Source organism: Cydia splendana, chromosome 27 (assembly GCF_910591565.1).
Source record: "Cydia splendana chromosome 27, ilCydSple1.2, whole genome shotgun sequence".
Lineage (NCBI taxonomy): Eukaryota > Metazoa > Arthropoda > Insecta > Lepidoptera > Tortricidae > Cydia > Cydia splendana.
Window position 1 is genome coordinate 8,180,234 of NC_085986.1, and position 14,572 is coordinate 8,194,805.

At 38.1% G+C, this 14,572-nt stretch overlaps 2 protein-coding genes across 2 annotated transcripts in view; one reads left to right on the forward strand and one right to left on the reverse strand.

Moving 5' to 3' along the window:
- The window catches only part of LOC134803699 (acetyl-CoA carboxylase), a 177,392-nt gene extending 167,803 nt beyond the window's left edge, over positions 1-9,589 (reverse strand). The window contains exon 1 of the mRNA XM_063776493.1: positions 9,298-9,589. Within this exon, the coding sequence (XP_063632563.1) occupies positions 9,298-9,385 (88 nt within the window). The 5' untranslated portion in view covers positions 9,386-9,589. The remainder of the gene's footprint in view (positions 1-9,297) is intronic.
- Positions 9,590-14,097: 4,508 nt separating this feature from the next.
- Positions 14,098-14,572, forward strand: part of LOC134803668 (zinc finger protein swm) — a 70,338-nt gene continuing 69,863 nt past the window's right edge. Inside the window, exon 1 of the mRNA XM_063776457.1 lies at positions 14,098-14,308. Within this exon, the coding sequence (XP_063632527.1) occupies positions 14,250-14,308 (59 nt within the window). The 5' untranslated portion in view covers positions 14,098-14,249. The remainder of the gene's footprint in view (positions 14,309-14,572) is intronic.

Below are 14,572 nucleotides of genomic sequence, written 5' to 3' on the forward strand. Positions count from 1 at the left end.
AAGATATTGAAGCTTCAATAATCGCTATTTCGTTCCGCTGTGTAGCGTTTATCGATATATAACATGATTAAAATCGACTTTTCACATCCCTAAAAGAGCACACATATACGCTTTTACGCACACATGCACACCTGGGTCTACCTAAAAAGGGGACACCTTGATTTGAAGTCCATCTTGTCAACAGCATGGTTGTCCTTTTTTGACAAACGGCATTTTTAAAAGAGCAAGGAGAGAGAAATTATACTAGTTGCTGCGCCGTCAAAGAGAACAGACAGCGTTGGGGCCTTGGTTCAGGATTGCTCTGAGCAATTATTAAGTAGCTAACACACTATCGCACCGCACCAAGGTCATTGTGGGACGCACCCATAAGTAAGAGGGAGAAAGCGATATCGCTTGTGGGATATCGCTTTCTCCCTCTTACTTATGGGTGCGTCCCATAATGACCTTGGTGCGGTGCGGTAGGGTGTTAGCTACTTTAGGGTTGACACAACTTGACATTCCTGTGCGTGTACGACCACAGATAAGATAATGACTTGAATTTTGACAACCCTAAATACCTAAATAGCCTAAAGTGAACCGCGAAAACCGAAATTCGCAACCTGAGGGGATTTTCTCTTTTGCTCCAATGAAGGCGTAATTAGAGTGGCAGAGAAAGATGGCAGCAATTTGGGAACTTCGATTTTCGCGGTTATAGCCCTGAGGGCCTACCGCGAACCACGTTGCCTCGCTGTCACACTTACGTACGAATTTACAAGTTCGACAGAGAGGCAACACTTCGTCTTCTAAGTATTTTTGTTATTTTTTGATTTATAAATAAAAGTGCAAAAAACTAAACGTATAAGAATGTTATTAAAACGATGGGTGGATTCATAGATTTAATATATAAGGTGCTAACAAATTAGTCACGGATATTTTTACAGCTGATAGTACTCGGTTCTCGGAGTACATTTAAGTATGGAACATCATTGGTTTTATTATTTTTTTGGAGAAAACTAGGAAACAAATTTGCTACGTTAAAACATCCTGTTAATAAGATAATTAAATGAGACCTCTAGACATTCTAGAACCTCTTTAAACTTGACGTGACGTGACATGACAGACAGTGTTAAACATCTTGACAGGTACAAAATAGGGTGATTATTTTAAAAATTAATTATAATATTTTTTTTGTTCGGTAAATGAAAACCAAAAAAATGATATACAAAGGTTCCTTAATTACAGTTAAAAGTTAATTGTTTTAATGTAATGTATTATCTCTTAAAATATCCGTGACTAATTTGTTAGCACCTTATATAGAAGTCCCGTCTCAGCGAGCTGTCACTGTTGCCACTTTTGTTTAGTGTACGATTAACAATGAGGCCCACCTTGCTGTAGCCATGTCGATAAAGTCATATCGATAAACTATCGACATTTCTTGCAATTTTAATTTTACTTCAAAGGTTTAACGATACCTAAAATGAACAAAAACGCTTTTATTCTTTATTGTGGTTATCAGACCACAATTTTATCGTCACGCCCCAGCAGGGAACCAAGGGAAAGTTCATATATTTAATTAAAATACATAAATACCTACTAAAATATGTGTTCCGCAATAATTGAATTATTTTATTACATTATAATATATTAATTATCCATTAGCATTTCAATTATGTTTATGTTTAACGAAGATATTGAAGCTTCAATTAATCGCTATTTCGTTCCGCTGTGTAGCGTTTATCGATATATAATATGATTAAAATCGACTTTTCACATCCCTAAAAGAGCACACATATACGCTTTTACGCACACATACACAGTCTGGGCGCATCAAAAAAGGCAACACTTGATTTGATTTGAAGTCCATCTTGTCAACAGTATGGTTGTCCTTTTTTGACAAACGGCATTTTTAAAAGAGCGAGGAGAGAGTAATGATACTAGTTGCTGCGCCGTGAAAGAGAACAGAAAACGTTGGGCCCTTGGGTGGATTACAATGTCAAGATTATCGTTTTTTTTTGACAAAATGCAGATCAGGTACAGTCTAGGACATAAATATGTATACATTTCTTCACCTTAACCCATTGAAATAAGGTGAAAAAATGTATACAGACGATTTACATTGAACAATGTAAATAATCAGACTTTTCATAATTGCTCCATAAGTTTATTTTCTCTTTCATAATTTAGTTTTGCCTACAACAACCATTTCGGCTGAATGAGCCTGGCCTCAGTCCTGCTAAGTTTGGCGCCAAAAAAAGTTCACCATCGCTGCAAATGTCACGCTAGTGTGAGGAAAGACCGTAACTTATCGAGAAACTTGACCGTCCTATCGGTTATCTCGAGTCAAATGTCGCTCGGGTCACTGGGTGTACCTACGCATTCGTGTGAAGGTGACATCGGACGCGATATCTGGCTAAGGAAGTGAAATAGAGGTCAAATGAGAGTTTTAGCTTTTTGTTTGATACACGATGCACGCTAATGTTTCGTGAACTGTAGAACGTTTTTGCTTGATAAAAATTCGTTAAGGGAGTTAGGTAGGTATATCATGCATGGATTCTGGACTCCGAACGGAAGGATTCCGAACGTCTGAAAACCCGAAAGGAGGAGTCATAGTCATAGTAATTTATTCATGAACAATACAGAATTTTGTGTTTGAAAATACATTTTACACACACACACTTAAAACTATAAACAAAAACAAGTAAATCAACACTTGGGACTAAACAAAATCGAACACTAAATCTACAGTATAAAAACACCCTCTCAATAAAAACTATTTTAATTTGTGTTTAAAAGATATTACTTTCTAAGATTGTTTTAAGTTCTACAGGTAGTTTGTTAAACAATTTAACGGCCTGGTGTCTTACACAGTGTTCCTCTATTTTTGATGATGGACGGAAATTAACTTTTATATTTTTGGTGCCCAACTGCTCCAACTATGATTCTTGATGCTTCCAATGTCTATTGTTATCTATAATTAGGCTACATTCACTGGACGTGCCGTGGATCTTTTAGAAAAGCAATGTTACTGTCTTGGTCTGCTGCTAATAAAGTCACAGGCGCTTGCGCATCACACACAAGCTGAATTTTTCAGAAATTCCGAGCCTGAATGTCATAGTCACGGAATAAATTCACATATTGGTCTATGTCTGCTTCATTTTATGGCAAAAACTCTGTGGTCATAGAATATATCTGAGTATTTTCTCTATATGCATGTAACCTATGTTCTAATTTCTAATACTTCTAATACCTAAATATAGGTACTACTTATTTTTTACTAAGAAATATGTTACAGTGATGAATGATTTAAGACTTTAGGACCAATTTAGGACATGATTCAGGCAACAAGGCCCATATTACATGAAGGTACCTTATAGACTAACTAACATACATAATAATATAAATATCATGAACTAAACTTAACCTCCTAAGTCCCCGCGTACAATTTTTTGTACATATTCCATATTCCAAAATCTATTTTGAACTTTTATTGTGTAACTAAGTGTTCCAATTACAAAAACAAAACAATTGCTTCTGGGTCTCAGGAGGTTAAAGCCAATAAGGCCTAATTTCCACTCTAGGTTCGAAAGACAGATGAGAGTCTCTTCCATAGACTTTTCGGTTCAACATTTGAAACCAGGTACTATACCTTTCCTTAATACGGCACCCATTATAGGCTCGCGGATAAAACTGGCCCCTGATTGGTTGACAAAAGACTGTCTTGGATACACAAAGGCCTAAGTCCCGTAAAAGTTCTTTTGATGTAACGATCTTTTGGATTTGCGAAGTGTTGACTTATTTAGGCCACAAGCTTCCGTATCGCACAAAAGACTGAAACTCTGGATCGTATCTACGAAGTGTAAAGGTCATATGAGTTTCACGTAACAATGGCGCCGTCACATTGTCATAATAAGTACTAAAAGTGTGTGTTATATAATATTATAGGGACATTCTTACACAAATTAACTAAGTCCCACGGTAAGCTCAAGAAGGCTGGTGTTGTGGGTACTCAGACAACGATATATGTAATATACAAATACATACATACATAGAAAACATCCATGACGCAGGAACAAATATCTGTGCTCATCACACAAATAAATGCCCTTACCGGGATTTGAACCCAGGATCATCGGCTTCACAGGCAGGGTCACTACCCACTAGGCCAGACCGGTCGTCAAAATAATATGTATAAGAGCGTAGGTGCTCCCATCTTAAAGGCTGGCAATGGACTTACAACCCCTGGTGTAGCTTCCATGGGCGCCGGTAATCGCTGACAACCAGGCGATTCGTCTACTCATTTGCCTCCAACATCATAAAATATGCGAAAAACCGCGAGCTCTGCTCAGAATAAATGGACGTAATTTGGGGAAAAGGATCCAATCCAGAAATATCAATAGAATTTAAACTACATACTTCCAATATTTCGTTAAACTACATAGGTCCAGTCAAAATCTCTATCTCGCTCTCACTTATAGCTGCGTCCTTAACGGATGTACGGCGTCTCGTCTCGTCGTCGGCGTCGGATGTCTACCTCACACACGATCGAACAGGACCAAGGTCGTGGTCTGGTACGCCCGTCTGTTACGGCCTTTATACATCGCCTCGTTTAAATGCATATCCAGATTAGTCAATTTTTCGCCAATCTGATTAAATTTCCCGATCGAATCAGGACGTGCGGACGCAAACGCCAATTTGGCTCGCCGAATTCAACTGCCGATAATGACCGATATTACCGATAAAATGATGTGCGGAATAATACCAATTTGTGACGCCAGTATTTTCGTTCTGGGGCATTTTTTCAATTTAGAGGGCTCTAATATCACCATAAATCTTAAATTGGAGATTGACGCCAATTTTATTTCTGATCAAATCGACCGATTTGATCAGTCCCGTCTGGATACCACTTAACGCCGGCGCCAATCTAGATGACCTATAAGTGCTTGACCAAGTTGATTGAGATAAATACACGTTTTCCTTTAGATATCTCGTTTATTAAACTATTAGTTATTGCCCGCGACTTTGTCTGCGTAGAATTAGTAATTTGGGTAGAGTTAGACCAAGAAAAGACTGCAGCTATTTTGATAGCCCACGCAGTGCAAGTGTTATTAATACGTCATAATTTGACGTTAATTAACGTTTAAAAATAACACTTCTACTGCGTGGGCTATCAAAATCACTGCAGAGTTTTCTTGGTCTAACTCTAGCTTATTTTTATCCAATCTGCTTTTTAGGGTTCCGTACCTCAAAAGGAAAAAACGGAACCCTTATAGGATCACTCGTGCGTCTGTCTGTCTGTCTGTCTGTCTGTCCGTCTGTCACAGCCGATTTTCTCCGGAACTACTGGACCAATCAAGTTGAAATTTGGTACACATATGTAAGTTTGTGACCCGAATACGGACATGTAACGTAAACAAATGAATTTTAAACATGGGGGCCACTTTTGGGGGGTAAATGAAAAAATGAAAAAAAAAATTTTTTCAAACTATATCATGTTACATATCAAATGAAAGAGCTTATTGTAAGGATTTCAAATAATTTTTTTTATAATTTTCGAATCAACAGTTTAGAAGTTATTCAAGAAAATAGGCAAAAAATGACCATTCCCCCCCCCTTATCTCCGAAACTACTAGGTCTAAAATTTTGAAAAAAATACATAAAATAGGTCTATACCTATAGATGACAGGAAAACCTATTAGAAATGTACAGTCAAGCGTGAGTCGGACTTAATTACAGTTTTTAATCCGACCCCTACGGATTTTTTAAAGAGATTTCACTCACGTTTCACATAAAAAATACATTGTTAACAGTGCCGGATTACTTAGAGTAGTAGTTTTCTTAGAGTAATTGGTGATAATTTTTTGATAAGATAATCATTTTAAATATTTAACGGTCTTACCTACTTACGAGTAATTGTAAGGTCAAATTAAAAATAATGTTTAAAAAAAATGTTAAATTGAGAGCTAGCTTAAAGTTTTTTGTACTCGTCGACTTTAATGGTTGAATTAATAAAGACTTTGTAACCAATAAGCAAAACAAGCACGTGCTTACGGCACCACGTTCAGGGAGGGCACCAAAATGCCAGGTTGAAAAAGGTGAACAAATTTTAAAATTAGGGACAGACACATCATTTTTACCACACGATTTTTTAGCTGTCCAAAAGCTAATTTGCCAAAATAATGGCGCGTAATTCTTTGGGAAACAATCGGTAGCAGTAGAAGAGTCGTGATTACATGCATAGATTCGATTTCAACCCACTCTTTTGCGGTTCGGCGTTAGGTCTTATGCGAGGCCTTCTGCCTTACGGCAAAGTTGATCTTCTGCCTTAATTACACTTGGGCGTGGATCCAAATCCAAGCTTTCCTCTTTCGCAGCTGGGCCTACTGCCTTTCTCACACTTCGCCAATTCAATTCCAAGCTCTCTGCTTTCTTGCATATTTTATGCATGAAAACAACCTCGCTGAGACCCTTAAATATCGAGCCCTATGTGAAGCTAGGCTGATAGAAAACTGTCCCATCCCTTCTCTGTATGAAATCCTGGATTCGCGCCTGGTTGGGACTAAAATTAAAATTGCGTTTTTATATCGAAAAATTTTCGCGCTCGCTTCGCTCGCGTTTTCAATTACTTTATAAGGATATATGATAAAGGTGACATTCGGGTGGCGACTGCAGCAACATTACTCTGTTGCAACGTTACTGCTGCAGTACTGTCAACTTCCGTGATAAAATGATGTGACTGATTTCCATACTAAAAGTAAAAATGTACAACTGTCTATCATATTGCGTTTTTATATCGAAAAATTTCCGCGCTCGCTTCGCTCGCGTTTCTATTACTTTCTACGCTATGATAAAGGTGACATTCGGGTGGCGACTGCAACAGCATTAGGTACTCTGTTGCAACATTACTGCTGCGGCACTGTCAATTTTCGTGATAAAATGATGTGACTGATTTCCATTCTCAGCTGTAATGCGGCAATGAACTTCTCTCAATTTACCAAAAAATCAATGTAATCTTGATGACCCTAGGGAGAGGGGGCACCTAGAAATGCTTAGGGCATCAAAATATCTTAATCCGGCACTGATTGTTAAAAATTGTGTAATATACGGAACCCTTGGAACGCGAGTCCGACTCGCACTTGGCCGGTTTTATTGATTCCCCATACAAATTACAAGATTTTTCTTATGTATGTATGTATAATTGTATTTTTGGCACAGGATAGGCAGTACAAAGGTGAACTTATCCCTTTAAGGGTTTTCTTCCAGATAACCTTTGAATAGTCCTTTTTAGGTATTATTTCTATGTTTTTCTTATATGTTAATTGAGTATTTGCTTATACGAATATTTTTTTTATAAATGAAGAAGAAGAAGAAGAAGAAGAAAGCATTTATTAGCACAATGTTATACAACCTTAAAACTAAAAAACTAAAAATAATTACACAAAATGAAATGTTGCGCTAAATGGTCCTCACTCAGCTAGGTGTCACGGTATGAGCCATATGGTACATACCGCAACGCTGATTTTCAGTAAGGCCCAGTGGATGGACTAGGTGGCACTCAGTAAAGGACAATGTAAATATATTTCTATCCCGCTTTTCACCCTCTTAAGGGATGATTTCCAGGATAAAAACTATCCTATGTCCTTCCCCGGGACTCAAACTATCTCTATACTTACCAAATTTTAACTAAATCGGTTTGGCGGTTTAAGCGTGAAGAGGTAACAGACATTAGGTACCTACATACTTCCGCAATTACAATATTAGTATGAATATGTATATGTACCCGATCCACCTTGCTTGGATTAATTAAGACGCTTCATTAAAATCTAATGAATTAATTCATTCAATGACTTATAGTTCGTTTTTTTTAGCATTAGAAAAAAGGTCTTGATGTGTCTTTTAATTGACAAACACGTTTTAAAAATAAGTCATGGCAAATATGTAACAATTACCATACAAACACTTTTTGAGCAACCGAGTAGTGAGGGCTTGGAACAAACTCCCTGAAGATGTGGTTTCAGCACAAAATGTGAACCAATTTAAAAATAAATTAGACAAACACACCTATCTATACATATACTTGTCAACGATAATTGGCCATGATTACTGGATACAGGCATAGTCTAATAAAACATGGTCTTCTATTCCCAGAGTGACACAGGCCTACGTCACAATAACATGGCTGCTATATATAGCGCTATCGCATATTGTCATATAGCGCTGTCGCATGATGACGTAGGCTTGTGTCAGTTAGGTGACCTAGAAAAGACGGGAATGGAGTACCAGGCGGGGTATATTATTATACCATGGATACAGGCAATATCAGTTGCCACAACTGCCTGCCTGCTTACAGAATAATAATAATAATAATTATGAATCTATACGATCATTTATATTCTTCTGCTTTCATAGTTAATGATTTTTAAAAAGTGTTTTTCAATTATTAGACATGTCAAGATCGCTTACCTTCTTTCAAGTTCTTTCTAATGCAAAAAAAAACGAACTACCTATAATAACGGATTTTCATGCGGTTTTCGGCTATCAATATAAATAGTAATTTTTGAGGAAGGTTTAGGTACTTATATAATTTGTTAAGGTTTTGTGTAACGTGCGAAGCCGGGGCGGGTTGCTAGTCATAGATATTGAAGAACTTCTGTTCATCTGTTTTTTCATAATTTTAATCCTACAGTTTTGTTATTTTTTTTATATAGGAGGCAAACGAGCAGAGTAGCAGACGAATCGCCTGATGGTAAGCGATTATCGTCCCCATGGACACCCGTAACACCAGAAGGGTTGTAAGTGCGTTGCCGCCACGCCATTTAAGACCGTAGTACGTTCTAAGAAAATGTACGTTCTATTAAAAAAAAACGCGACCGTGTACCTAACCATAAAGTGACCTAACCTACCTAACTGTGTAAGGGAGCCCATACATTCTACGACTCTTCTCTTTCCGCACAGACTCTATACTTAATATTTCGGCTTTATAAAACCTTTACTTTCATCCGAAAAAAAAAACATTTTTACTGTTTTATATTTACAGGAAATAAAATTTATGTAGTGACGACTTACTTGAAACAGTTCAAGTAAACCATTCGCATACAGGTTTTGTGTACACTGAAGTCAATTAAATCAGTTGACATGGACAATATATGCAAATCGTTGGAACACTTACTATATTGCTTAATTTATTCACGATTCAATGCTAATATATGTTCTTTTGGCGTCACACGTATAGATATTTAATTTGGTAATATATATACAAAAATAAGCGAAATTATTAAAAAAAATTACTAAGCATACAAAATAAAATTAGAAAATACTTACTTTCAACTAAATCCGTTGTTTTATTCAAAATTCGTCGTAAAAAATAACCAAAAACAACGGTTACTATGAAGAACGCAATCGTTAACATCAAAAATCCGAAAGGCACATCACTTCACTATCACTTGTAAAAGAAAAATTAAAAAAAACAACGCGTTCCCGCCAACAATTGACATGCGACTGTTCCCGCGCGGCAATCGGGCATACAATCAAATTTAGAATAGGAATAATACAGCGCTGAAGAACCTTACAAAGTCAAGTAGCTGTTGACATTGAATATAATAGTTGTGATTACGCGTCTATACAATTTGTCCCGTTAATATACATGCTTGATTCACGGGACGATTAAGAAAATAGTACGAGTAAATCACGCGTTGTGCAGCCGAGATGAGGCTTGCCAAAGTAAACGCTTTACAGCGCTGGATGCGCTGAACGTACTAGATTTGTTATCGTATGATCGTACACAGTTAACTGTCCATAGGTAAACCTTATTCCAAAAGGCATAAGGTCCACCTATGGATAGTTAGTTAGTGTTGTTTGTGTGATCCCATTGAACTTGATACTTGATAGACGTACGCGATACGGTAGCGTCATTCCACTTAAAAGAAAATTAAGAATGCATGTATTCGCTGTGTATTCAAGGATATAAAAATAGGACAAGTGTTAGTCGGACTCGCCCTCCGAGGGTTCCGTACTTTTTAGTATTTGTTGTTATAGCGGCAACAGAAATATGTACCTACAGCATCTGTGAAAATTTCAACTGTCTAGGTATATGGCAGTAGCTTTCGTAAGAACTATAGTGCCTACGTCAATTCTTGGGATTAGTTGTCAAGCGGACCCCCGTGGCAAAATGCATCAAACATCAAGAAAAGAGCGTACTCCCATCTTAAATTCCGGCAACGCACTTACAAAGTTACAACCCCTCGTCAACTCAAACGCAGTGTATCTCGCTTGCACCATCACGAGGGAGATACATTGTGGGTTCACGCAGTCGCCAGCGAATAAGTCAGTGTCAAACTCGTGGTAACCTACCTATAAGCCGTAAACACGATAGCCTTTGACCCCCATCACGTGTGTATACGGGAGTGCTCACAGCAACACACTTAACTGACTGCAGTTCGATCTTATTTCTTTAAAATAAGGTTTAAAATTGGTCAATAACGGTATAACGTTATCGCAACATAGCTTTGGGGTTGTGCACTAATCACGTGAGGTGTTTTCGGCTATTTTTTGACTCCAATCCCCCTTGATGATATTTGGTGAGGTTTTTGGCTACCCCCCTCCCCCACATAACCTCAAATGTATTTTTTGCAAAAAAATTCTATCCGCTCTCCTAAATTTCGTGAAATAGACTCGCTATTTTGAAGTGCGGAGTGAAGATAATGTTTAACGAAACCGAGAACAAGTATACTCATGTGGTAGGTATTTGTTTTTAGTTTCGTTCTTCGTGAGGTCTCCTTATACCCCCCTCTCCCAAAGTTTTCATTTTTTCGTGACCCCAACCCCCCTATCGAACCTCGCGTGATTTGTGCACAAGCCCTTTCGTGCTCATCAAATGCTCATCATATATTTAAACGTAGGACACGTGCGGACCATTCCATTGTTATCAATGTTATTATTGCAGAGATGCAGGATCAGTATCGCCATTATACGCGCCACCAGCATGTGTATCCGAGGCACACGCCACCGGTTTATGGCTCCTCTTCACGTTGGACCAACGCCAACGCCAACAAGGGACGCATTTATGCGTTAGAGGGAGCAAGTGATATTGCTATCTCATTCTACCGCATGGCTGCGTCCCTCGTTGGCGTTGGCCCAACGTGAAGAGGAGCCATAAACCGGTGGCGTGGGCCTCGGATACACATGCTGGTGGCGCGTATAATGGCGATACTGATCCTGAACACTGAGCCATTATGGCTCCTCTTCACGTTGGGCCAACGCCAACGCCAACGAGGGACGCAGCCATGCGGTAGAATGAGATAGCAATATCACTTGCTCCCTCTAACGCATAAATGCGTCCCTCGTTGGCGTTGGCGTTGGCCCAACGTGAAGAGGAGCCTTTAAGTCCACTGCCAGGTGGCTTGGGTTCGACGACGGTGCCGCCCTTCCACACATCGACTGAAACCCCTTTTTTACCCTACCTATGTATTATCCAATCCTTTGCCTATGTAATTACTTATGATTGTTATAATAAATGCTTGATATTTAGTTTTATGTTATTATTTTGTTAGAGTCTGGTTAATCAATCACTATCACTACCAGTGTTGACCGAACGTTAATTGCAATTAACCATTATGAACCATTATAAATCAAACCGTAAACCGTAACGGACAAGTTTACGGTTCAATTTATAATGGTTAATGGCCAAAAATGGTTAATTGCATTAACGTTTCGGCAGAGCTGGGCACCGTTAATCAAAAAGTTAACTTCGTTAATCGTTAATCCGTTAAATAAAAAGTTAACTTCGTTAAACGTTAAAACGTTACTTTTCAAAAGTTTTAACGGAAGTTAAAGTTAATCGTTAATCGTTAACTCGAAATCGTAAATATACGCAATGAGAAATAAAACTAGAAGAAATAATCATAAATTTAGATTTTTATTACTAATTAACATGGTAATCATTACTAATTAATAATAGCATAGCCAATAAAAATATCATTTGCTAGCATATGCCATAAGGTGCATGTTCCCCTTCATGACCATGAGATATTAAAATTGTCGCTGATAGCGACGCCCGTTTTGGAGAAAAAATATCTTTTCCCGCCTTAAACAGGCGTTCCACAGCAGCATTCGAAGGTATACTAGTGTTATATTTGAGGCAGCGCGCGGCCTTGGTGTGAGTAGGTACTTAGGTATTAACGATTAACGGACTTAAGAAAAGTTAACGGAAGTTAACAAGTCCGTTACAGGTTTTTAAAGTTAACTTAAAAGTTAATCCGTTACTCGAAAACTTAACTTCGTTAATTAACGATTAACGGATTAACGAGTTAATGCCCAGCTATGCGTTTCGGCCAACACTGATCACTACTCATCACAAACTACTAAGAAGTGCTACTCATACAACTTGCTACACCTTATAAATCAAAGTCCCCCGCCGCCGCGTCTGTCTGTTTGTGTGTTTGTATGTTCGCGATAAACTCAAAAACTACTGAACGGATTTCCATGCGGTTTTCACCTATCAAAGTGATTCTTGAGGAAGGTTTAGGTGTATAATTTCTTTACCCGTGCGAAGCCGGGGCGGGTAGCTAGTGATAGATAAACCTGGGAAACGCGGCAATTTTAAATAATCTGTTGCAGGCTGCAGCTTTAATCACAAGGATTGCATATTTTTTATACTTTTTAGGGTTCCGTACACAAAGGGTAGAAACAGGACCCTATTACCTATTACTAAGACTCCTCTGTCCGTCGGTCTGTCGGTCCGTCTGTCATCAAGCTGTATCTCATGAACCGTGATAGCTAGACAGTTGAAATTTTCACAGATGATGTATTTCTGTTGCAGCTATAACAACAAATACTAAAAAGTACGGAATCCTCGGTGGGCAAGTCTGACTCGCACTTGTCCGGATTTTTAGGGTTCCGTACCCAAAGGGTAAAAACGGGACCCTATTACCAAAGAGAATAGATAGTATAAAGAGGGCTATTGCCATAGTAAATTTTGTAGTCACGGTACATTTACTGCCATCTATCGACACACGATTAAAACTTAAAATAAAATTGAAAATGTATAAATTAATGTATGTGAATAATGTATATGTATACGGATAAATGATTTTTAATTTTTATTGTTCCATACTGACCCATGTTCTTTCACTGATATGTGTTCAAATTGTTAAATATCAAACGGTGTCGTCAACGCCATCTAGCCGAGAATAGGCCAAAGGTATGGCGCCATCTAGCCGAGAATAGGCCAAAGGTATGGCGCCATCTATTCGAGAATAACTTTTTCTTGATTTCCGAGGCACGTTTTTTTCTTAGACTTTATTTATCTTATACGGAGTTACATATATCTTTGCTATTACTAAGACTCCGCTGTCCCTCCGTCCGTCCGTCCGTCCGTCCATCCGTCCGTCCGTCCGTCGGTCCGTCCGTCTGTCACCAGGCTGTATCTCATTTATTTAATCGTATGGCGTAGTATACATAAACATTCTCAAACAATATGTAAGTAGCTATCTCATGAACCGTGATAGCTAAGCAGTTGAAATTTTCACAGATGATATATTTCTGTTGCCGCTATAACAACAAATACTAAAAAGTACGGCACCCTCGGTGGGCGAGTCCAACTCGCACTTGTCCGGGTTTTTTATTCTAGAGTGAATACACAGCGTTTTTAATTTTCTTTACGTCTCCAGTTACTAGATGCTCTAAGGCGCCGGCCGGTCGCGGTCCGGTACGGCCGTCTGTGAACACTATTATATTTGCTTCCACACCACACAATTAATTTGACAATTTATCCAAATTATGCGAAAAAATGGCCCGCCTGGACAAGGAGGGCTAGCTATAACCGCAAAACATGATAATCAAAAAAATTTCGAACAACTATCTCTGTCACACTAATTATGGTTAATTGGAGTAAAATAAAAGATATAGTTCCTCTAAATTACTTACTTACTTACTTAGGCCCTCAGATCTGATAATAAAGAATCAACAATTCTTAATAATATCACGTAAATAATCATATTAGCCAACATTCCAAAGCAAAGTTCGATATGAAAGCAATTGGCAAAATTCCTAGCATCTAGTTAAATATATTCTGTAAATGCTGGCAACATTACAATAAATGGGATTTGTACCGTATCTGTGGTAGTTGAAAAAAAGAATTTATTCGGGAAGTACGTAGAGACGTAATCCGAGTGAAAAATAAATCTTTTCATCTAATTTTAATATAGTTAAGTGTTATTATCAAGTGCAATTTACATGGATAATATTTTAATTAGTCTGTAATTCGTGTGATCAAGATGATAATTGAAAACCCGGACGCCTTTAAATCATGGCTGACTTCCATATTGGAGCCTCTGTAAGTACATTTTGGCGTGCAAACGCAGCCATTTTTATTTGCCAAGGTGTTATTTTTTTGCAAAAATAAAGCAATTTTTGTGACTTACATGAAAGTCACTGTTCTGAGGTCGATTTCCACTGAATTTTAGCTTCTAATTCCACTTTCTCCACTGAAAAGGTGTCACGTTACAAATTTCGTAATAGTTTTTTTGGTACTGCGCTTGGCAGTGGCAGTACAGGATACTACTCTGAAATCTTGACAGCTTTCACATTGATTTTTGCG